The following is a 25,378-nucleotide window of genomic DNA, read 5'->3' on the forward strand; positions in this document are numbered from 1 at the left end:
ATGCAATTGGTTCCCAATTGCTAGTCACAGCCTCTGTGGCTCATGTGGACTCCTGCACTAAATGACCGGGCAATCCCAGGCTCCAACACTAACTGACGGGGAAATCCCAGGCTCTCTCTGGCTTTCAAGGCTGATCTTGATGATCTCTAAGAACACCAAATAACCATGATAGGCCCATTCTTCCTGAAGCTGGTGGAGGGTCACAGCATGTCCTTTGTACACTTAACAGTGCTGAAAGCGGAAGCAATTGCTATCCCTTGGTGGGCAACCTTGGGGCTTTGGGAAGATTCAAAGAGAGGGAACTGATGCAAGATGCTACAACCTCAGAGTCAGAGAGGGAAATGATTCTTAATGAGCAGCTCAGCTGGAGGGGCTATAATGGTTTTGAGTGAGACTAGGAGGCAGGAGATAAACTCTCAGCGTCTGGAACCTGGGAGACAGGTGACTGCTGTTTTCTCATTCCAGGTCATGAAGGGTTATGTCCATCCTTGGTGGGGTATGTTGTGAGCAGTGACCCAAGTCTCCCAGGTGGAGGGGCAGGCTGCTGAGCCGGGCTGTGGATGTGCAGCAGGTGCAGAAGCTGGAGCTCTGGAGCCTTATCAATGGGGTGGCTTTTTTAGTTCATGAACAGTTCCCTCACCTTAATTGGCTCTCTAGGGCCCTGCAAGTAGCACTGGCACCTCAGAAAAGTACCCGTTACTGGGAGAGCAATTCTCCTGGTAATAGGAAGGAGGCCGGCTGCGCTCTGGGGGATGTGCTTGCTGCCACAGGTACTGCTTGTATATAGCCAGTAATGCTACAGTCAGAGCACAGTTGCTGAGGGAGGGAGTTTGAGGTGCTTGTAATTGCTGGGTGGGGTCTCAGAGAGGCCTGTTGTCACTGGGACTCTATCATTCACAGGGGTTAGTCCTAATTGAGTACTGTAAAGGCTGGAGAGCAGGAAAAGCCTGTAGAATTCATCTCCACCTGCTCTCTGCATAAGTGAAGCATTGGGAATCCAAAAATGGGTAGGATTCTGCTGAAGGTTGCGTAATTGATCACTTGCAGAGCCAGGGGAAAAAATCCAGCTCCCCTGCCTGACAATCTGGGGCTTGCCTAGGCCAGAGGGCCAGCAGAAACTGCAGTTCTAGACAAGGATGCTGCCCTTGGTGTCCCCCCTCCCCCTGCCTCCAGCACAGTTGGAAATGTGGTCAGTGCTTTGCGTGGAGTATGTCAATGTATCAGTTTATGGTTGGCTATTGAGATTTGGGGTAAAAAAGAGTTAGAGGGGTCTGGTGCTGTGGCGTAGTGGGTAAAGCTGCTGCCTGCATCCTATATGGGCACCAGTTCAAATCCTGGCTGCTCCTCTTCTGATTCAGCTCTCTGCTGTGGCCTGGGAAAGCAATAGAATATGGCCTAAGTGCTTGGGCCCCGGCACCCCGTGGGAGACCCAGAAAAAGCTCCTAGCTCCTGGCTTCGGCTCAGCACAGCTCTGCCCATTGCAGCCGTAAGGGGATGAACCAGCAGATCAAAGACCTCTTTCTTGCTCTGTCTTTGCCTCTCTCTATCTGTAATTGACATCTCAAATAAATGAATAAATAAATCTTAAAAAAAGAGAGAGAAGTGCCACTTGGATCAGTGAGGGTCTATTATATGAGATGCACCCACATTCATACCTTCTGTACCTTCTGAATTCCACTGGCACAGAAAAACTTATTCAACAGTCAAGTTCCAGGGAGCATGGGGCTCTGAAGGCTGCAGACCATGTATCCATCTTCAGCCAGTCACCTAGCTTCACACACAAGTTCTGACTCCTGGCTCAGATCTGCTGCTGGTCCTGCCCCTCAGTCACTATGTATCCTGGCCTGATCTCATAATTCTCTGTTCTTTCCTACAGAGATATTTTTCCTGACCTCAGTTTACCCATTGCCACTGTGGGTTATGCTCCTAAACCTTCTAGGTTCGTCGTGACCGTTCCTTCTACACTTCTAGCTACTTCAAGGCTCTCCATTGGATGAAGTTCAGAACAGAAACTTAGCCAGGCCTTCAGAGTTCTTCCCAATATGACCTCAAACTCATTTCACATCTTCATTTACTGCCATTCCTCTGCATGTTTTAGCCTTCACAAAATATCTCCAAAGAGACCTCACATTTTGACATTTAGAATCCTATGTTTATGCTGTTCCTTCTTCATGAATGCCCTGTCCTTGTCCTACTGAGACTTGAGGGTCCAGCTCAGGTGTGTACCAGGTATCAGAATGAGAGCTCACAGGGATGGGAGTAGGCTTGGAGACAAGCAAAGTCCCTATTGTCAGGATTGAACCCCAAAGGGTGAAGTGAGAGTAATTTTACAAGCTATTGCTTTAAACTATAGGTCGATAAATTTGTTCTGTAAAGGGCTAGATAGTAAATATTTTGGGTTTTGCATATTATAAAGTCATAGCTACTCAACTCTGCAGTGGTAACACAGAAACAACCAGAAATGATATGGAGATGAGGGGGCAAGACCGTGTTCCAGTAAACTGAGTTCCATGATGGCAGGCTTTATTTACAAAAACACAGGCTGTAGTTTTGATCCTATTTTAGACTCTTGGGAAATTGGGTGGGTTTGAACATGTGAGTGGCATCAGGTAGGAATAATTGTACAGGAACTATACAGGGCCAGAAAAATATGGAAGGAAATCCCAGGTAGAGTGTTGTGTTGGAGGAGAGGGAATAGCAAATATTTAGGATAAGATAGAGTTAATTTTGCTTGGCCTATGGTGTGAGATGCTTGGAGGAGAAAAATGGGAACTCTGTTCAGAAGGAAATTTTGTGCAGGATCTTAGTCCATTTAAGTTATTCTGTGGATAGTGAGATCCACTGGAGATTTTTTTTTATCAGTGGAATATAACCAAATCTGTATTTTAAAAAATAGTCATCCTGGCTTAGTAAAAGGGGTGAATGGAGGAGATAGGACTGGATACAATAAAAACTGCTAGGAAGCTTCTACAGTTGTCCTAGCCATTGGTTCCCAATTGCTAGTCCTTGAATGAGGGCTGGTCTCAATGCCTAGGTAATATTTGGGAAACTTGCTAACAATACAGATCCCTCTTCCCACAATCATACCCAAGAGATTTGGATTGGCAAATTGAGGATTTCTAACAAACCCTCCTGATCACAGATCTAGGCAAGGCAGAATGAGCCCAGATTTTTTGTTGTTGCTTAAAGATTTATTCATTTTATTTGAAGGCAGAGTTGAGAGAAAGAGAGAGAGAGAGAGACATCTTTCATCTGCTGGTTTACTCCCCAAATGTCTACAACAGCTGGGGCTGGGTGAGGCCAATGCTGGAAGTCAGGAGCTTCTTTTGGGTTTACCACGTGGGTGGTAGGTGCCCAAATACCAAGCACACCAATAGAGAGCTGGATGGAAAGTGGAGCAGCCAGGACTCGAACTGGCACCCACATGAGATACCAAAGTCACACAGTTTAACCTGCTGCCACCACAATGCCAGCTCCAAGGCCTGATCTCAAGAGGGCATGGATATCAGAGAAAGTAGGACACAAGTAAGGTGGAATTAGGCAACTGCTGTCTTCCGCCTCCTCTTTACCTGTTTCTGCTCATGACAACCCATCCACCTGACTCCTTTTTTTTTTTTTTTTACATACCACTGCTACCCATGAGCATCCTGTTTTGATCGTGTCCTGTTGGTTCCTTTTTTTTTTTTAAGATTTATTCATTTTATTTGAAAGGCAGAGTTACAGAGAGGCAGAAGCAGAGAGAGAGAGAGAGAGAGGTCTTCCATCTGATGGTGACTCCCTAATGGCTGCATTGGCCAGAGCTGCACCGATCTGAAGCCAGGAGCCAGGAACTTCTTCTGGGTCTCCCTTGTGGGTGCAGGGGCCCAAGAACTTGGCCATCTTCCACTGCTTTCCCAGGCCATAGCAGAGAACTAGATCAGAAGTGGAAAAGCTGGGATTCGAACCAGCACCCACATGGGATGCCGGCACTGCAGGCAGCAGCTTTACCCACTCTGCCACAGTGCTGGCCCTGTGTTGGTTCCTTTTGAATCAACTCTTTTGTCCCTTCTTTCTGTCTCTCCCCGCATTCAGGAGTCTACTAATGTTCAATTGGACAAGCTTCCTCCCTGCCCTCCCTCTCCCCAGTCCTTTAAGATAATTATAAAGCCCAGCTCAGCCTTTCTCCAGAATCTTGTTAGGCTGTCTCTCTCTGCCCCCCCCCCCCCCCCGCCAGGATAAAGGTTGAGCTCCTTAGTGTAATATTCAGGGTCTTTCAGGAGCTTCCTCCCTTGCCAATCTTTCCAACTCCTTCCCTGCCACTTCCCCCAGTCCAATTGCTCTGTGATTTTGAAATCATCCTGTATTTGCAGTCTTGTCCCTTCCTAATGCCCTTCCTCCCAGTCAGCCCTGTTTTTTCTTCCCCTTTTTCTTCCCTGCTTGTGTATGCCTGTATGTCCCTGGGGGGTAGAGTTAGCTGCCAGGGACACCTCCCGGGACCTTTGTGCATCATAAAAATGTGTCTCCTCTATCTGAAGTCCTAATCCTCTGCTTGTGACGGACAATTGGTCACTATGGCAACTGACTGTGACGTCACAGGATAAGGACTTCAGGTGAAGTGGCAGGAGCAGGTGAGTGTGTAGGAGACAGATCTTAATGTCTGTCGCAGGCCCTCCCCCATCCCCCACCCTTACACCCTCCTTCAGCGCTGGGGGGCCTGGAGGGATATCTCGGGCTCCTGCTGTTTTTTAAAATGATGCGGTGAGAGTGTGTGCCTGGCATCTGCGTGCTGCAGCAGTGTGGGGCTGACAGAGTGTGTCAACTCGAGCTCTGGCTGTGCAGGCACCGCTGCTGCGTGAGCCTGTTATTCCATTCTGGATTGCTATTTTGATACCCAGATTGCATCATTCTTCCTACGTATAAACAGGGGGTCCCCAGGGCCCTGCAGCTACTCACTTCTCCACCAACACTGTTGTTGTGATGAGCTCTATTTAAATGAGCTGCCGGATCGGGGCAGGTTCCAGCCACACATGAGCACTGTCATTTTGGGGAACATGGAGGGCTGAAGGATTTTTGGATCGAGTCCTAAAAGACTGAGAGTGATGGCCTCCCGAGCTGTGCAGAGGCGACAGAGCTAGTTCCTGAAAGTTGAAAATCTCGTTTTCTTCCTTCTGAGCTTCTATTCCAAGGCACCCAGAGGATTAGGAAGGAGATGCAGCTAGGAAGAGAGTCGCCTCTTTGAGGTCTGCCTCTTGCTGTTCAGTTTGGGAAAATTGCTGCAGAGCCTTCGAGATAAACAGGAACAGGAGGAGTCAACCAAGCTCTTTCTTGAAGGAGCATCTCAGGTGAGCTAGAGAAACGCAGCCCTGGCTGAGGATGCATCAGAAAAAGGAGGAGAGGCTCCAGGCTGCGCCCCCTACCCCACCCAGTACCCAGCTCCCTGAAGCGTAGGCCCTGCAGCCCAGCTGGCTGCAGCATGCGGGGCGGGTGTTCCTGGGCGCTTGGTATGCAACATCCTCGGGGACCTGTGGTGGTCTCACCTGTCGCTCCTCTGACTTCTCTCCTCTGACATCTCTCCCAGGTGTTGCTGTAATCTCAGGGCAGCAGGGCCACAGGTAAGCCTGCTGGCAGCCAGGGGCAAAGACAGCATTTGCCTGGCGGTGTCTTGGATCAAAATCTGTGTTTCTAGCAGGGACTAGGCATCTGGTGAATGGCTGTAGTGTTTCTCTAAGGTGATGTTTCTCTGAAAGCTTCAGGGGCTTGTGTGGTGGGGGCTTTAACTGGGGTGCCCTGGGCTGGGAGGGCCGGAATGGTTAGTGAGGTTAGCCAGCCTGTCATAGGATCCAACCAGGTGCTCTTTCTCCATGCACAGTGCCTGGCAGAAGCTGAGGGAGGTAGTGTCTTATCTGTGACTACGGGGAAAATCAGGGATTGCTCAGTGGTTTAGATAGCACCTAGGTTTTATAAGAGCTAAGTCCCTCCCTCTGTTGGAGACTCCGTGCCACTGTCTGTGTGGTAGGGAAATGGCTAAAGGAACAGTGGGAGTCTGTGTCCCCTTGGTTCTCCAAGTGGGGACAGACAGGGGAGCTCAGGCTGCTTCAAGAGATGTCACTGCTGTTTTGGGGCGAGAGCTTGGGCCCCAGTTGGAAAGTTTCATGGAGCTCTCCATAAGAACTGTGGAATGAAGGGTTTCCTAACCTTGTTGAGCACTGGACAAAAGCTTCTGCACATGGGATGTATGTGTCCTTACCTGGTAGCCTGAGCTGACCTAATGCCAGCTTTCTGAGAACTCTTTGGGGTTTCTCCCCTATCCCAGCCCTCTAGTACCCATGTTGCCTTCTCCCTGCTGTCCATGTCTCAAGGGTAAATTACCCTGTCTAGGCCCCCTCCCTTGCTGCCTTGCTAAGCCTTGGGCTCAGCATGCTTGCTAGGCCCTAGCAGCAGTCATTGTAGTGCCAGGCCTCTGGATGCACCCTAAGCCTGTTTTGGATCCTTGAGTTGGGAGTAGGGAAGGCAAAAATGTGTCTTCATCTCAGCACCAGCTTCCTGGGTACCTGCGTGTCAGGACAGCCTCTATCTGTTGGGAGAAAGCCATTTTCCCTGACAAAGGGAAAATTCATCATGGCTGCATTCAGAGTTTGTTGTAACTTCTTGGAGCCTCTTTTGAAAACTGTGAGCCTGCCTTTCTCAGCTTCAGGATACAGGAGACAGAGCTATCAGGCTCAGCCTCAGGGGAAGAGGTCATTCTTTCTAACTGCTGGTCCTCAAACTTGTGGTATCTTGTAATCAGAGAATTTTTTTTTAATCCTGCTATTTGGACCCAACTTTCTGGAACTCTGGTTTAATTGATATGGAGATAGACTGGGCATCAGGATATTTAAAAGCTCTACTTATGATTTGAATTTGCAGCAAAGTTTGAGAACCACTGCTCTTTAGAATGAAACTGCCTCCAGAAAAACTTCATTTCACTTGACTTTGCTCCAAATCATATTTCTTTTTTTTTAAATAAAGATTTTATTTATTTATTTGAAAGGCAGTAACAGAAAGAGATTGAGAGACAGAGAGAGAGAAGTCTTCCATCTGCAGATTCATTCCACAAATGTCCGCAAAGGCTGGAGCTGGGCCGATCCGAAACCAGGAGCTTGTCCCAGGTCTCCCACATGGGTGCAGGGGCCCAAGCAGTTGGGTCATCTTCCACTGCTTTCCCAGGTCATTAGCGGGGAGCTGGATCAGAAGTAGAGCAGCCAGGATTTGAACCAGTGCCCATGTGTGATGTGGGCACCAAAGGTAGATGCTTAACCTACTATGCCACAGGCCAACCCCAAGATCATATTTCTTAAAACTTTCAGCGCAGCTGAGCTAGCTTCCAGGAAGCTCCTTCAAGATTTTTGGAGTCCAGAGCTGGAGACCAGGATCAGGTTGTTATTATAGTCTGATCATTGTTATGTAATATTTTATTTATAATCAATTTATCTCAATAATTAAAGCAAAATTGTCTTGTTTATTCCCAACTGAATCAGAGAGGAGTATAGCAGAGTGGAAAGGGCATAGGTTTTTGAGGCAGACATGCTTGGGTTCCAGTCATAGTTCTGCTCTGCCTTGTCTAATCTGTGATGAGTGACTTCTTGGAGCCTGAGTCTCCAATTGTAAAATTGGGACAAGGCCTATCTCTCAGAGATGGTTTGATAATTAAATGAGATAATATCTGTAAAGTTTCTGGCATGTAAGATGATAGTAAATTGATGTAAATTTGCCCCCTACCTGCTAGGGACCAGAAACTTTCATGCTCAAGACAGATGGACAAAATGTACTTGGCTTTCAGAGTTGTTCTCCCAGGCATACCAGGAGGACCTCTGGTGCTGTGACTTCCTTATTTTGGAAACAGAAGTCCCACCTCCTTTGGGAGAGTCATGTGACCTTGGGGTCCTGGCTCTGTGCTGCTCAGAATTTATGTTTCTGTGTGAAATAAAAGCTCGAAGCTGTCACTTGACTCATTCCCATGGAAAAAAAAGTCCCACTATATATGAACAATATTTTATGTATGATATGATTTCAGTATGTATTCATAACTAAATTAACATTCAATATTATGAGAAGATGTTGGGTTATTTTATATACATCAGTGTATATAAAGTATCCCTAAGAGTTTATACTGCTATATTTCTGTTATCTGAAATAAAACTTCATTTTGGGATCCTCAGTGAAAGATGGGAGGAAGCCTCAGGTTGACACAGCTTGAATGGGGGATAGGGATTGTCTGAAGGAAGAGAAGACAACAGAGGTATGTGACACAAAAAGCACAAGTCCTCTGTGTCTGTGCTGGCCCTCAGCCCCCTCGGACAGAGCATGCACCACTGTGTTCATTCTGTCTCTCAGCTTTGTGCTTCAGCAGCCCTCTTCAGAGGAGTGCTCCCCTCAGCCACAAGCCTGTCCCCCTGATTGTCTGATAAAGATGATAGCCAGGGTGCCCCTGGGAGAATATTTCTGAAGCTTGGCTGCCTTAGGGCAGAAGAAAAGGGTTGGGTGATCCATACTTCTGTGCTATTTAGTAAAGTTCAAGAGAAAGGGGGTGACTCACCCCAAGTTACACAGCCAAATAGAGGCAAGCCTGGACTAGAACCCACAAATTCCAACTCATAACCTTTCCCAAGCACCATACGTCTGCTTTCCTTTATCACCCTGGGCTGGATTTTTTTCATCACCCAGAAAATTTCCAGGTAGCTTCTTACTATTTTTGGTGGCTATGAATCCACAAACCCAAAGGAAATATAATTGTCCAATCTGCTAGAAAGCTAAGCAATATCTTTTAAAGCCAAAGGGGGTTATTTTTTTATGCAGACATATAAATAGGTGGAAAGCAATGTGATGTTTGTTGTACTAGAAGGATGTTCAGGATATTGTGGGATCCCAGAAGGAGGACTAATTAGCTTATCCCTGGGGAAATCAACACTGCTTCTCAAAGATGGAACATTTGAACAGGTTTGAAAGGATGAATAGGAGTTTATCTGAAAAGGAAAGCAAGAAAGAGTATTACAGGGAAAGGGATAGGGATATGTGACATTGCAAAGATAGGTTTATGGCGGATGAAGCTAGGGATGAGACTGGAGTGGGATAAGGCCATTTTGGAAAGGGCCTTGTGTATACAGATGAGAATCTTGGCTTTAAGGTCAAGGGAGGTAGCAAATGTATAAGGAGGCCTTGTCTGACATATTCAGTCCTTTCTCTTTTTCCATGCTGCTAATGATGCTGTGTTACTACTGGGCATCTGGAACCAGGGAGTTGGAAGTCTTGTGGAAATCATTTTCAGCAATTAAAGCATTATCTCTGTGCTGGGGTTGCATGAGGAGGGTCTCCCTAGGGAGAGCCGGTGGAAGGGAGGGATAGTCACCTGGTTTCTCTGGACAATGCTGTCTGTAGAGAGCATCCTTCCCCACCTCTGGTCACTGTTCCGGACCAGCAGGAGAGTATCCGGGAGATTCCAGGAGTGATTCTGTCATTAAAGTCCATGGCTCTGTGCAGACTGAGGGAGTGTTTCTTTGAGGGGAGGTATTAAATTATTACTTTAAATGATTTTGTCAATTTTGATTTTTCCAGGATGTAGGAATAAGCATTTCCTGTGCAATGAGCAACCCTCAAAGTGGTCAAAACAACTGAACTTTATTTTGTTTACAGTTCCACGGGTTGACACTTGGGACTACAATTCTCGGGGTAATTCTTCTGGTCTGGCCTGGACGTGACTAATCTTGGCTGTCTGTGCACCCGTGTTTGTGTCCAGCTGGTGGGTCAGTTGGGGCTAGCTGGGTTATGATGCACTCCGGTGGGATGTCCCAGATGGCTGAGGCCTCTTCATCTGTGACCTCTTCCAGCAATTTTAACTTCAGGTTAGGTTTTTCACATAGCAGTCTTAGAAATCTAACAGCAAGACCAGAATCATATCAAACTGCTTGAGATCTGGAGTTGGAACTAGTTTAGCATCACTCTTGGAATATTCTGTTGGCTAAAGCAAGTCACAAGGCAAACCTAGGTTCAAAGGATACAGAATTCTACTTTTTCATAGTAGAAATGCAAGGGCATGAATGCAGGAAGAGGAATTTGTGGATATTTTTTCAATCTACCACTCAAAACATCTGACTTCTATCACCAGGGAGACTTGATAATTGAGTTTATTGCCTTACCTTGAATGAGGAATCTTTTAAATTCAGAGTCCACCGTCATAGAGGACCCTGGGACCATGTATTTTTGCAAGCTGTATCTAATTTAATCCTCCCAGCAAGTCTTATTTTGCCTTTCTAATTTATTTATTATAAAAAATAACAGGCATAGAAATGAGATTAAGTGACTTGCCCAAGGTCATTGGGGGGTAAACATAGTATTTGGATTTAACATTTGTCTGACTTCAAGTCCTGAGAAGCTGCCATTGTATCATTCTTTTCTATTTTGATGAGATGAAGCAGAGAAGACTGTGACAGCCCTGATGCCTTTGCTGCCATAGCCAGCCCCTTCCCAGGTCATGCTCATCCCTGGATTGCCTTGCTCACAAAGCTGGGTTCCACGTTCCCAGTGGGTTAACTGCTCATAGGGTGGGCCTGAAGAGTCGCTTCAGTCTCCATGGTGGCAGTCTCATGGTCCTTATACTGAGGAATGTGTTAGAGATTGCTATATTTCTCTGGGGAGAAGGAGGAGGGCAAGCTGTTCACAGGTGAAATATATACATATCATGACTTATGGTGGAGATTGTCAAGCGAAGGACCATCTGAGCCCCAGGGGCAGAGGGGTCAGTATTGGCTGTACCAAAAGAAAAATACCTCCTCTGTGAGCAGGCAAGGAGGCCCTGTCTTTTCTGGCTAGAGCCTCCTAGAATCTCCAGCTTTGAGATCTTTAAATTAATCTAGCTACATGGTAGCCTCAATGATTTGGAACCATGCTGTGGGTTAAACTGACACTCTGGAGTTTGGCCAGTGATGTCAGCTAGGCTCTCAGGATGTGGAATGAGGAATGGGAGCAGCAGAAAGGCACCTGATTGTCAGAAGCAGAGTGGGGTTGGGCTTTTGTGGTATGGCTTGGTGGGAGAGGAAGGTAGAACCAGGTGAAAACAAGGATGTGAGGAGACCAGATGGTCTGCAGGGCAGGTTCCTGATGGCCACATTCAGAGTATCTACGTGGTAAATGCAGGCTGTAGCATCGAATACAGCTCATTGTGGCACAAGTAGGTATTGTGCACTAGAGAGCCTCTGTCTAGACCTCATGTATAGTCTGCTTTGTTGTCTTGACTGTGCTTTCTTTCCCCGACCAGAGCTCATCTCCTGTCCAGGGTGTAAGCGAGTGTACCTTACCAGGGATGTAACTGAGCATTTTTTCCTGCAGTGCTTTCCTACCAGGCAACCCAAGATGGCCAGGGTAAGTCCAGACAAAGAAAGAAGCAAAACTGCTGTCTTTCAGGAATCTGTGATGATCCTGTCCTTAAGGGTCTGTCCACTCATTACTCCATCTGACTTAATACTCCTCCATCAATTTGCCTAGCCATCAACCTATCCATCCTTCTATCTAGAAGACAATAAAAACGTTTGAAATGGGGAAAGCAAAGTAGGGGTTTTCTGTTAAGTGAAAATTATAGGCTGTCACCCTTTTGTTGTTAGTGCTTTGGCAGAAGGTGAATGTATCTGAAGGTACATTAAGGACCACTTAATGTATCCAAGTGTTTGTCTCTCTCTCTCAGAGCTCTTACTGAGAAATATCAGTACTGGGCTTTTATTCCCCCCCCCCTTAATTGAAATTCACGTACAAACCTAGATTAAATGAGTTCATTAGTCTTGAGCCCATTTGCCAGCTGTCACCTTTGCCCCTCGTTCCTTAGATTGCCCGTCACGTACTGAGTGGTGCCCCTTCTGTTCATCTCACCACTGTGGTTTCCTTGCTACTCGATTTTGTTGTTTTGTTCACTCACTTATTTACTCGCTTGTCCCTGCATCTAATTCTTACTGTCTGCCTGTATCAGGCTCTGAGCTGGGTGCTATGGAGATGGTTCTACATACTGTTAACTTCAAGTTTAATCAGTGAGACTTTTAGGATCAGCTCCAATTTGGTGGCTTGTATGACTCAGTTGTTTCCAAAACTTCTAATGTTTTTACATCAGCTCTGGCAAGATATTTGCTGACCAAATGAGCCAGCACTTGGACTAGGAGAGAACAAGGGGCTCTCAGGCCAGGCAGACTCCAGGTGTGGAATCACAGCTCTGAAATTCCACCTGTACTTGCTCTTTCATGGCTGTACTTGATCATCCCTTTGTATCTGGGACTTTCTCCCCTCTGCAGGCATGTTGAATTGTTTTGGTTTTGCCTGTGCTTTCCCTCTGTTATCTTCCATCATCCACCTGAGAGTAGTATACTAGTCATTCAATATCCAATTCAAATGTTATCTGTTTGTGAAAACTTTGGTGGCCACTCTTTTCTTTCTTAGCACCTGCTGCATCCTTTATCACAACAGTGATGGATACCACCTGCCCGGGCTGGCTTATTCATCTGGGTATCCTCAGCGTCAGGCAGGGGATAGTATGACCAGCCCCAAGGCAGCCTTTGTTCTTTTAGGTCAAAAAGGATGCTTTCCCTCCAAGCCCTGACTTCTCACTCCAAGGCTGCTCTCCAGAATAGACTACACTTCAAAGTAGTAGAGGAACAGCCCTATAGGACCTCAGTCCCTAGAGAGTTGGTCACTTATAGAGGCCGAATGAGGACATTGTCAGTAACTCCAGAACTCTCTGCTTCCAGAACTGCTCCGAGTGCAAGGAGAAGAAGGCAGCACATATCCTGTGCACTTACTGCAATCGCTGGCTGTGCAGTTCCTGCACTGAGGAGCACCAGCACAGCCCTGGACCTGGGGGCCCACTCTTTCCCCGGACCCAGAAAGGATCACCAGGTACCACAGCCCGCTCTCCCCACTGGCTCCCATGCCCTGGTGCAAAAGTCCTTGTCAATAACTCTGACCTTGTTTCCCTGCTGGGAAGGAAAGAAAGGGTAGCCCCAGAGTCTTTCCCAGAGGAAGGAAGTTTCCTTCAGAGTCTAGCCTCTCCCCCATGGGGAGTCGGGGTACGTGAATGTGGTGAGAATGTGGGAGAATGGTCTTGAATTACCATGGGAGCTAGATGAGTTCCCTGTGTTCCACCTCTGTTTAGAACAATCATGCTGCATTTCTGTTTTGTCGTTTGTTTAGGTTAGCAGTGGTGGGAGTTCAGGGGTCAGAGCTTGTCCATTTGTCCATCTAGCACTAACTCTTTTAATTTTTTTAAAGATTTATTTATTTGAAAGTCAGAGTTACAGAGAGAGAAGGAGAGACAGAGAGAGAGAGAGAGAGAGAAGTCTTCCATCCACTAGTTTGCTCTCCAATTGTCCACAACGGCCTGAGCTGTGCTGATCCAAAGCCAGGATCCAGGAGCGTCTTCTGGGTCTCCCATGCGGGTACAGGGGCCCAAGGACTTGGATCATCTTCCACTGCTTTCCCAGGCCACAGCAGAGAGCTGAATCGGAAGTGGAGCAGCCGGGACTAGAACCGGCACCCATATGGGATGCCGACACTGCAGGCGGCAGCTTTTACCTGCCAGGCCACAGCACTGGCCCCAGGACTATCTCTTTTAAATGACACTTCCTGGCCGGCGCCGTGGCTCAATAGGCTAATCCTCCACCTTGTGGTGCTGGCACACCGGGTTCTAGTCCCGGTCGGGGCGCCGGATTCTGTCCTAGTTGCCCCTCTTCCAGGCCAGCTCTCTGCTGTGGCCCGGGAAGGCAGTGGAGGATGGCCCAAGTGCTTGGGCCCTGCACCCCATGGGAGACCAGGATAAGTACCTGGCTCCTGCCTTCGGATCAGTGTGATGCGCTGGCTGCAGCGCGCCAACCGTGGCGGCCATTGGAGGGTGAACCAACGGCAAAAGGAAGACCTTTCTCTCTGTCTCTCTCTCTCACTGTCCACTCTGCCTGTCCAAAAAAAAAAAAAAAAAGACACTTCCTGAAAGTCTGTTCCCAAGGCTTTTGAATTGTGGTGGTGGTGGGGAGGGGAGTGAGGGGATTTACGTTTGTCAGACACATGGGAATCAAATTTGTGATCTAGCCTGTAACCTGGCAAGGCTGATAGCTGGTTTTAGCCCCACAATAACTGAATCCTGATTAATGAAGAGTTTAGGTTAATTTTGGAGGATTCATTATTCTGCAGGAGATCCATGTGCAGCAGTAGAAAGCCCTGTCCTCAACCCCTGGCAGGTGGTGGGATGCTGGGGCTTCATGGGGTCTGTTTCTGGGCAGCAGAGCAAATCCACCCAAGCTAAACCTGAATTCTTCCTCGCGCCCATGGACCCTCACTGCTGGAAAGAGGCATCCTCTGTTTGCATCACCTTCTCACAAGCTCTGTGTCTCTGCGGTGTCCAAGGAGAGCCGAGGGCTGCTTAGCAGGATTTAGCTGAGAGATCTACGCTAGTGAGAGAATCTCACTTTCTCCATCTTCTCTGGCAGGAGTGAATGGTGGTTCTGGGGACTTTGCTTTGTACTGTCCTCTACACACACAGGAAGTACTCAAGCTGTTCTGCGAGACCTGTGACGTGCTCACCTGCCATAGCTGTCTAATGGTGGAACACAAAGAACACAGGTGGGGCTGGTGACTGCCTGTAGTGTGCTTGGAGGGTTCTGGACTCCCCATGCATCAAAATCCTCTCTCTGCCCAGGCCAACCTTCAGTCCCTTGGGCTGAAGTTTTTCTCTGCTCTTGTAGGCTACTCTGGAAAAGGCCTAATGGGCCAAGAGCCTGTAGTGCCTTTGACTTTCCCTAGATGTCCCATGGCCTCCCTAGGCCTGGCAGAGATGGTGTGCTCTGGGGATTTCTGCTTGGCTGGTACACTCAGAGTAGGACTCAGGTCTCCTTTGCCTTTTCCTTGCCTCCTCTCCAGGTGCAGACATGTTGAAGAAGTATTGCAAAACCAGAGGATGCTTCTGGAAAGTGTGACTACGCAGGTGGCACATAAGAAATCCAGTCTACAGACATCTGCAAAGCAAATCGAGGACAGGTAGCACAGGCTAGTTCTTTGCCATTGCTGGAAATGCTCCTTCCCTCACATCCTGGGTTCAGCACCAGGTCGTCAGAGGTGGTCCCTATGAAGAGGACGTATCTGTGGTTAAGCAGATGTGGGCACATGTCCTAGAAGACGTGTGTCTTGACCCTAGTCTCAGAGCCATTGTGGGATCCTTGGGGCATCGCTTGGTGACTGAGGTCAAACTGGACCAGTACAATTGGAGTGAGTCTGGACTACAGTATGTGCATTATGAGTGAGCCAGAAATAAGTGCTTGAGAATGAGAATGCAGAGTAGATACTGGAGAAGAGACCATGTTTATCATGAGGATGTAGCAAGTTCATGGCAATTTGTTCTTTATCACCCATTTCCTGGCGTTTTCCATACAAATCTACAAATAATGTGAACTCTGACTTTATTTTTTTTTTTCCACAAAAAGAGCAAGTAGTATGTAATGAGAGCTCAACACATGGCAGGCACTGGCTTGGGCATCGTGGGTATATTCTTTTGTTCTATTCTTCCAATCAGGGATTGACTCCATTTTACAGATGAGGAGACTAAGGTTCAGAGAGGTTAGGTGACTTATCTGAGGTCACACAGCTAATCAGTGACTGGGCTGGTTTAGAAGACATGTCTGTGGTGACTTCAAAGCCTACGCTCTGTGTTTTTAAAACAGCTTTGTTAGATATAATTTACATATGTAAAACCACTCTTTGAAATGTACAATCCAATGATTTTTGGTGTATTCACAGAATTATGCAATAATATGTAATTGTTAACCTGTTTTTAGAACATTTCCATCTCTCCAGAAGAAACCCCATATATATTATTACTTTCCATTCCCCTTACACCTCTACTCCGCAGAAACCACTAATCTACTTTCTGTCTCTGCCCATACTCTTTTTTTTTGTTTGTTTGAAAGTCAGAGTTACACAGAGAGAGAAGGAAAGGCAGAGAGAAAGAGAGGGCTTCCATCCACTGGTTCACTCTCCAGATGGCTGCAAAAGCTGGAGCTGTGCCGATATGAAGCCAAGAGCTTCTTCTAGGTCTCCCACGTGGGTGCAGGGGCCCAAGCACTTGGGCCATCTTCTACTGCTTTCCCAGGCCATAGAAGAGATCTGGATTGGAAGTGGAGCAGCCAAGACGCAAACTAGCGCCCATATGGGATGCCGGCACTGCAGATGGTGGATTTACCCGCTATGCCACAGTTCCCGGCCCCCTCTATCCATGCTCTTTTCACCTCATGGCACAGTTTATTGTAGCATCTTCATTTTTTTTTTTTTTTAAGATTTATTTATTTGAAAGGCAGAGTTACAGAGATAGAGAGAAGGGGAGACAAAGAGAGAGACCTCCCATCTGGTGGTTCACTACCCAAATGGCCACAACATCCAGAACTGAGCCAGTTCTCCCACATGGGTGCAGGGGCCCAAACACTTGGGCCATCCTCTGCTGCTTTTCCAGGCACATTAGTGGGAACTAGATTGGATGTGGGGCAGCTGGGACTCAAATGGGCAGCCATGTTGGATGCCGGTACTGCAGGCTGGGGCTTTAACCCACTGAGCCACAGCGCCAGCCTCCTGTCTTCTTTTTTAAGACAAGTAACAACATGACATCAAACCCATATTCACACTTTCTGTCCTGCCTCTGGTGTTGATGAGCTGCTCAGTTGACCCGAATTTGGATTTGAGGTTTATCTGGAGAAAACCAAGTTGAACTCAGTGCACTTAGAGCAAGTGTGCTGGGTTGTGCCTAGGGTAGGGTGGTGGAGGAAGGTTCTCTTTTCTTTATATTTGGTGCTTTTTAGGCCCTGTTCTAGGCAGCCCCTGGTTCATTGCCTGTTACGTTTGCTGTCTCCCAGCCCTCAGAGGCCACGTGGGAAAGGCTCACTGTATTTTCTTCCATCATGTTTACAGGATTTTTGAAGTGAAGCATCAGCATAGGAAGGTGGAAAACCAGATCAAAATGGCTAAGATGGTTCTGATGAATGAGCTGAACAAACAGGCCAACGGACTCATAGAGGAACTGGAGGTAAATATGGATAGATGGTTTGGATGGATGGGCCCTATGCCCTCTCCGGGTCAGAAACCAGACAAATGTCAAACTGGCTAGAATTCAGATATGTAATTTCTATAACTCTGCTGCTTCTATCTTTTCTTTTTTTTTTTAAGATTTATTTGAAAGGCAGAAATAGAGGGAGAGAGAGAGAGAAAGAGATCTTCCATCTACTGGTTCACTTCCTAAATAGCCACAACAGCCAGGGCCAGAACAAAGCCAGGAGCCAGGAGCTTCAACCCATCTCCCACATGGGTACAAAGGCCCAAGTACTGGGCCATCTTCTGCTGCTTTCCCAGGCTGTTAGCAGGGAGCTGGATCAGAAGTGGAGCAGCTGAGACTTGAACCAGCACCCATATGGGATGCTGGCACTGTAGGTGGAGGCTTAATCTTCTATGCCACAGTGCTGGCTTCTGCCTTTTTTTTTTTTATTTATTAAAGATTTATTTATGGGGCCGGTGCTGTAGTGCAGTGGGTTAAAGCCTTGGCCTGAAGCGCCGGCATCCTGGAGTCCTGGCTGCTCCTCTTCCGATCCAGCTCTCTGCTATGGCCTGGGATAGCAGTAGAAGATGGCCCAAGTCCTTGGGCCCCTGCACCTGTTCGGAGACCCTCTCTCTGTAATTCTTTCTTTCAAATAAAATAAAAAAATTTATTTGAAAGTTAGAGTCATATGGAGAGAGAAGGAGAAGCAGAGGTAGAGAGGTCTTCCATCCGCTGGTTCACTCCCCAGTTGGACACAATGGCCAGAGTTGTGCCGATCCAAAACCAGGAGCCTGGAGCTTCCTCTGGATCTCTGAATGGGTGCAGGGGCCCAAGGACTTGGGCCATCCTCTACTGCTTTCCCAGGCCATAGCAGAGAGCTGGATTAGAAGTGGAGCAACTGGGACTTGAATTGGCACCCATATGGGATGCTGGCACTGCTGGTGACAGCTTTATCTACTAAGCCACAGTGCTGGCCCCCTGCCTCTGCTTTTGGTATCATAAAATGTTGAGCCTAATTATGAGATGGTAGCTCATTAAAGACTGGAAAATCAGTTTAAACCCTTAACAATATTGCAGATCTTAGGGAGCTGCCATCTTTGTGCAGGGTTATAGTATTGGAACATGGAGACATGAAACAACTGACCTTCTTCAGAGGTTATGTACAAGAAATATAGACATTAGTTCTTTCATCACTCATTCCATATTTGCCACTATAAAGTCTCCCACTGTCTCTCCCTCCCCTCCTCCTACCCAACAGCAGCCCCTGGCAGCAGCACTCTGTCCTGCTGCCCTCCTCTCAGGGGTGCAGTCTCCTCTGATTACATCATTGTCCACACTGATAACACAGCCCATCAGACTTCCTAAGCAAGTGAACTGTCATCCAAGAACAGGACTCAGGAACTCTGTCTTCTGTCTCTACCCAGGGCATTACTAATGAGAGAAAGCGGAAACTGGAACAGCAGTTACAGAGCATCATGGTTCTCAACCGTCAGTTTGAGCATGTGCAGAATTTTATCAATTGGGCTGTCTGCAGCAAAACAAGTATCCCTTTCCTTTTCAGCAAGGAACTGGTAAGAGGAATCCCCTACTTGAAGCAGTTGAGAGCACTATCTCTGTCACAACGGCAGTGAAATGCCTTTCTTTAGGTTGAAAGGAGGCGTGAGATAGCACCTCCATCCATCTTTCAAGTTCAATCATTGTGTTTTGGTTAATAGTAAGAGAACCCTACTTTCTACCCATTCCCATAGCACAAAGAACTCAGGTGCTGAAATGATCCGACCTCCTTCTAGGTAACTCAGCCGGGAAATATGTAGCTCCTTGTTTTAGCTCAAGGATTATTATCCTGGATGTGAACAATGTGCTGAGGAGTCCATAGAAAGCTGCTGGGCTCTGGGGGCCTAAGAGGAAAGGAGGAGTTGAAGATGATGTTGAAATGTTGGGTTTGGGATGATGGTGATGCCCAGGAGAAGGGAGAATTTGAGAGAAGCTTGTGAGGTTTGTATTTGGATATGTTGAGTCTAATGTGCTGGCAGAGCATCTGAAAGGAGACTTCCAGAAGCTGCTTTGTTAGATGAGTCTGAGAGTCAAGAGAAATGTCAGGGTTGGTCAGGGTTGTATTTAGGAGTCTCTGAGGTATCAGTTGGGATAGCCTCGGGAGAGTGTGTGGAAGAAGAAGAGAGAAGGTCTTGAATACCATCATTTTCATCATAGAGTGAAGGAGAGTTGAAGGTAGTGGTCAGAGGTTTGAGGAGAAATAGGAATGTGTGGTGCACAGAAGGTTCAGAGTGGTCACTGTTGTCCAGGATATATAGGTGAAAGAAGATGAATGGTGAAGAGAGGCCTTGAGATTTTGGAATCACTAAATCCATGGTGATCTTTTTTTTTAAAAAAAAGATTTTATTTATTTATTTGAGAGGTAGAGTCACAGATATAGAGAGGGAGAGACAGAGAGAAATTTCTTCCATCTGCTGGTTCACTCCCCAAATGGCCACAACAGCTACAACTGGGCTGATACAAAGATAGGAGCCAGGAATTTCTTCCAGGGGCCCAAGCACTTGGGCCATCTTCTGCTTTCCCAGGCCATAGCACAGAGCTGGATCAGCTGGGACTAGAACCGGCGCCCCATGGGATGCCAGTGCCGCAATCAGAGAATTAACCTATTGCACCACAGCATTGGCTCCCCTTGGTGATCTTTTGAAAGAAGCTCTGAGCACTCTAAGTAAGAGGGCAAAAGCCACCAAGAGGAGCCTGATGATGGCAAATGAGGATGTAGAGACAGAAATGAAAAGAAGGGAAGTCAGTAGCTTGAGAAGGGGGAGGGTTGGAGGAACTTTGCACACATCAAGCAATATGGGAGAATAGGTTGAAGACAGAGATGTGTGGCGGAGTGAGCACACTGAGAGAGCAGGGAGAGAGGAGGCAGATGCAGTGAAGTGCTCTGAGCTCCAGCTTCACTTCAAGGATATTCCCCTCCTCTGAGCTGGAGGACAGGAAGGGAGCAGTGTAACGGAGTTAAGTGTGGAGGTAGGAGGGATACAAGTTGGGGGAGTCTGTCCTTTATGGTGTCTTTTTTCCTCTGTGAAGTAGGAGGTAATAAGAGGCATTGAGTAAGGAACACTGAAGGAAAGATTGTAAGTAGGATAGTGGAAGAGGAATCTGACAAGAAAGGCAGTGACAAGAAGGACTGCAGAGTGCCCCTGACATTACTGATGCCTGAAGTGGCCCCAGATAACATGGCCTTGAGATGGCAGGACTGAGCTAAGGTTAGGAATTGGTGACGGGGAGAAGATTAGGGAACTAGTGATGTGTTACTGAAGAAGATGTTAAGCTGGGAAGACCCTATGGACTGAAGGAGTAGGGCTTGCAGAGTTCAGAACTGAACTAGTTATGAGCAGCAAAGAAGTTGTTGGAGTTCAATGCCCCGTGGATAGGATGGTTCTACACAATGAATAGGATCAGGGTATGGTGACTGAACTGAACATAGAGATGTTGACTGACATTAAGGAGCTAAAGTAAGTAAGAAGCCAAGATGTTGGCTGGGTTGTTAGTTAACTAGATGATGTCAGGATAAGTTGGACATTTGCCAAAGTCCTAGAAAAATGGGAATTAGTGGTGGGAAACAGATGAAGGCACTGACAGAGGAAGAGGGAAATTGACTGGGATGGAAATTGATAGGTAGAAGGACACCTGTGGGGAACTTGGAGAATATCCGCCCTTTTAGGCTTTTGAATTGAGGTGATGGTAGAATGAATAAGGCTACTAGGCAAATGATATCCTGAGGGAGAATTACAAATCACTTGAGGCCTGGAAGAGAAAGGATTATTAGGAATTCCAAGAGCCATGATACTAGGAAGGGGATCTGCTGGGAGGATGGGGAGGCACTAAGATGCAAGGAAATGAAAAGTTGAGGGTGGGGGGTGAGGTTTGACCAGAGGCTAGAAGCTGTGACTTTGAACTCTTCAACCTGTCCTAACAGTGAGCTAAAGGGAATTTCATCCAGACACAAGATGCCCAAATAAATGACCTTTGGTGCTGTTGTCAGATTGTGTTTCAGATGCAGCGATTACTGGAGACTAGCTGTAACACAGATCCTGGCTCCCCTTGGAGTATCAAATTCACCTGGGAGCCTAACTTCTGGACCAAGCAACTGGCTTCCCTTGGTGAGTCAGGGCCCTCCCTGTAGCCTCTGACCCAATTGCAAATGAATGTAGAGCAGTAGGTACTTGGCCCAACAATGAAGATACAGGTTAGGGTGCCTGTATCCCATAACTGAGTACCTCAGTTTAATTTCTGGTTTTGGCTCTGACTCTTGACTCCAGCTTCCCACTAATACAGACACTGGGAAGCACCTGTGATGGCTCAAGTAATTGAGTTTCTGCTACCCACCTGGAAGACCTTGATTGCGTTTCAAGCTCCCGGTTTGGGCCCAGACCAGCGCTAGTTGTTGTGGGCAAAAAAAGAAAGAAAGAAAAGATAATAGCGTGTTTGCTGAACTCACTGGTTAAGTCAGCACACGCTCAAGATTAAGCACTTCCTAAGACTGTCAGTGGTCATGAACTTAGCTCAGCAACCCATTTTTTGGAAGGGGAAGGGGAGAATGAAGCGGGTAAATCACTGTGGCAATACAGGAATTTGTAATGGGATCAGTTCAAGCCTGTGTTTCACAGTCTACATGAATGTCCCTGTTACCTTGGTCACACAGGGTGTATGTGTATAGACACAAGCAGGGATATCTCAGCAACAGTGAGGACATGTGTGCGTGTTACACACACTGTTTTTTTTTTTTTTAAGATTTATTTATTTGAAAGTCAGGGTTACACAGAGAAGAAAAGGCTTGAGATAGAGAGATCTTCCATCCGCTAGTTCACTCCCCAATTGGCTACAACAACTGGAGCTGTGCCAATCCGAAGCCAAGAGCCAGGAGCTTCTTCCAGGTCTCCCACATGGATATAGGGGCCCAAGGACTTGGGCCATCTTCCACTGCTGTCCCAGGCTACAGCAGAGAGCTGGATAAGGAGTGGAGCAGCCGGGACTCCCAACTGGCGCCCATATGGGATGCCAGCAAGGCAGGCGGTGGCTTTACTTGCTACGCCATAGTGCCAGCCCTACGCACGTCCTTTGGAGTTGAGTTTTAGGCAGATTATTCATGACCTTGTGCATTCCCCTCCCACCCCAACAATTTGCTGGTGTTCATCTTTAGGCAGTGTGTAGAAAACTCAAAGTTGTACCTGTGTTGACATTCTAGTGAGCTTGTTAAAGTAATGGCTAACTATTGCCTTCATTTGAAGTTTTGAACTTCATGTGAACTTGAGAAAATGATAAATAAATAAATTATATTTAGGTTTTTTGTTTATTTGTTTGTTTACCTCACCCCTTTGATTTAATTCAGCAGACATTTGAGGGGCACCTGCTCTAGGTTAAGCCCCATGCTGGGCACAAAAAAACAAAGGTGAATAAAACACACCCTTTACCCTTAAGGAGCTTAGTCTTCCCCTAAGTGAGCCTCATCAAAACAATGTGGTTAGGCCGGCGCCACAGCTCACTAGGCTAATCCTCCACCTAGCGGCGCCGGCACACCGGGTTCTAGTCCCGGTTGGGGCGCCAGATTCTGTCCCGGTTGTCCCTCTTCCAGGCCAGCTCTCTGCTGTGGCCAGGGAGTGCAGTGGAGGATGGCCCGAGTGCTTGGGCCCTGCACCCCATGGGAGACCAGGATAAGTACCTGGCTCCTGGCTCCTGCCATCGGATCAGCGCGGTGCGCCGGCCGCAGCGCGCCGGCCGTGGCTGCCATTGGAGGGTGAACCAACGGCAAAGGAAGACCTTTCTCTCTGTCTCTCTCTCTCACTGTCCACTCTGCCTGTCAAAAAAATAAAAAAATTAAAAAAAAAAAACAAAAAACAATGTGGTTAAGGAGCCCTTGACAGAGGTAGCCAGACATATATTCTACTCGCGTGCAAAGGACACAGAGACCTTAGAGAGCAGTGCTAGTGTCTGGAACTGATCCTGGATTGGAGCTTCCCTGCTTCCATCCAACTGGCCCGTACCTGGAGACCTGTACTTGGAGCATCTGCTCATTTGTCCCAGGGACGACTTTCCATCTTTTGCTACTTTCCAGCACTCCCTCCCACCTCCAAATATTGACTCCTTTTGTCAGATTCTCAATTGGAGTATGTCAGAAAAGGAGTAGGAGCTTGTGGTTTCCCTAGTCGGATAGAAACAGTCAGGGCTGAGCACCTGGGTAAAGCTGAGCTAATTTCTCAAATATCCTAGGCCCCCAAAGCAGGTCCGTACAAGTGCTAGACACTGTAGGCATACAGTGTCTCTGAACTGAGTCTTGGAGATTAGGGGTTGAAGTTCTTAATCGCTGTGTCTGGTAGAGGTTTTTGGGTGATGTTCTTTGGTCCTAGGAGCAAGCAGTAGCAAGGGAAGGCAACTGCGGATTACCTTTGGAAAAACTCTCTGTTCTGAATTTCCAGGCTGCATAACTACTGAAGGCGGACAGCAATCCCGGGCAGATACTCTTGCTTATGGAGGCTCACAGGGGACGTCATCCTTTTATCAAAGCCACCAATCCCCTGTGGCTCAGCAGGAGGCTCTAAACCATCCCCCACACAAGTTCCAGGCTCCGGCACTGTGTTCCTCATCTGTGTGCTGCTCCCACTGCACCCCAGTCTCACCTTCCCTTAAAGGCCAGGTGCCCCCACCCAGCATACACGCAGCCCATGGCTTTAGGCAACCCTCTGAGATGGTGTCCCAACAGCTGGGGTCAATGCAGTGTCCCACCCTGCAACCCAGGGAGAAAGAGCTGGCCTGCAGTCCGCATCCACCAAAGCTGCTCCAGCCCTGGCTGGAAACCCAGCCTCCTGTGGAGCAGGAGAGCACATCCCAGCGGCTGGGGCAGCCGCTGACTTCCCAGCCCGTGTGCATCGTCCCTCCGCAGGATGTCCAGCAAGGAGCCCACGCCCCGCCCACCTTACAGACACCCTCTATCCAAGTCCAGTTTGGCCACCACCAGAAGCTGAAGCTCAGTCACTTTCAGCAGCAACCACAGCAGCAGCTGCCACCTCCACCACCTCCAGCCCCGCAGCAGCCACCCCCACCTCTACCTCCATCCCAGCACGTGGTGTCTAGTCAGCACGAGAGCCCCCCTGGGCCTGCCTGCTCCCAGAATGTGGACATAATGCACCACAAGTTTGAGCTGGAGGAAATGCAGAAGGACTTGGAGCTGCTTCTTCAGGCTCAGCAGCCCAGCCTGCAACTGAGTCAGACCAAGTCTCCTCAGCATCTTCAGCAAACCATTGTGGGGCAGATCAACTACATCGTGAGGCAGCCGGCTCCCGTCCAGTCCCAGAGCCAGGAGGACACTCTTCAGGTGAGCCTCAGGGTGGTTTGGGGCTTCTATTCTCCTCCCCTAGGACTGCTCAGGGAATGCCTTCTTCCCAGTCACAGGGTGTCACAGGAAGACAGTTTCTTCATCTTAGGGTGGCCTTGAGCTCACCCCTCACATTTTAAAAGTGCCTTGGGCTCAACCTCCCATCTCAGGAAGGCTCTAGAAAACATAGACCTGGTCCCAGTAGGCAGCTGGTCTTGATGCCCCCCACGGAGCCCTGGCTCTGCCCTGTCTTCCTGGGTGACACAAGGGAACTTGCCCACAGATAGCCCCTTCTGAGTGGGCCTGGACTCCTGCCAGTGCCAGAGTAGAAAGGGGGTGGCTATCTCTTGTCTTTACAGCCTTGCAGCTCCCTTGCTGGGAACTTATGAATGCCAGACAGGGGGACCGAGAGTACTTAGAGAGTGGATTGAGGGAATGCAGTAGATCCTAGTGGGTAACGCTGTACAGGTGTAGACTTTACTTCACATCTGCTAGGCTAGATAGATAAGTTTTATGTACATTCTATCATTGATCCTATCAACAACACTTTTAAGTGTGACCACCTATATTTTATAGATACAGAAGTCTGGGTTCGGGAGGGCAAGCAGTTTGCCTAGAGTTCATTCAACACTGAGAGGTAGAGCCAAGACTCAGATCCAGGTCTGCTGGCTTTCCTGTAATGCCGCAGAAGAGGCCTTGTTCTCTCCTTGGGGGATAGTAACTATTGCTCCTCTTTTTTTTCTCAGCTAAAAGACAGTTGAAGAGGTGTAGTATGTACCTCTGGGATATTTGCAGCATTTTCATTTTTAGCTCTTATTTTTTCCCCAGAACCTCCTGCTCCAGCTTCTTCTCCCTGCCACTTTCCCCTTTTTCTTCAGTATTATCTTGTTTAGATCTGTAATCACATATATATTTTCAAATTAGTTCTAGAGACTTTTGCTTAATTACAAAAT

General features: G+C 47.6%; 1 protein-coding gene across 4 annotated transcripts in view; it reads left to right on the top strand.

The window, feature by feature from the left end:
* The window catches only part of TRIM66 (tripartite motif containing 66), a 79,318-nt gene that overhangs the window by 22,337 nt on the left and 31,603 nt on the right, over positions 1–25,378 (top strand). For 2 of the 4 annotated variants that reach the window (XM_089329009.1, XM_089329015.1), the window contains exons 3-10: positions 11,270–11,373; positions 12,741–12,888; positions 14,472–14,604; positions 14,902–15,018; positions 16,936–17,050; positions 18,481–18,627; positions 21,099–21,216; positions 23,530–24,425. In XM_089329009.1, the coding sequence (XP_089185135.1) occupies positions 11,270–11,373; positions 12,741–12,888; positions 14,472–14,604; positions 14,902–15,018; positions 16,936–17,050; positions 18,481–18,627; positions 21,099–21,216; positions 23,530–24,425 (1,778 nt within the window). Of the gene's footprint in view, positions 1–5,184; positions 5,322–5,557; positions 5,592–11,269; positions 11,374–12,740; positions 12,889–14,471; positions 14,605–14,901; positions 15,019–16,935; positions 17,051–18,480; positions 18,628–21,098; positions 21,217–23,529; positions 24,426–25,378 lie in introns of those variants that run through there. The other 2 variants (XM_008265781.5, XM_008265793.5) reach the window with 2 other exon arrangements.

This window comes from Oryctolagus cuniculus, chromosome 1, assembly GCF_051225735.1.
Source record: "Oryctolagus cuniculus isolate XC-2025 breed Fujian yellow rabbit chromosome 1, ASM5122573v1, whole genome shotgun sequence".
NCBI lineage: Eukaryota > Metazoa > Chordata > Mammalia > Lagomorpha > Leporidae > Oryctolagus > Oryctolagus cuniculus.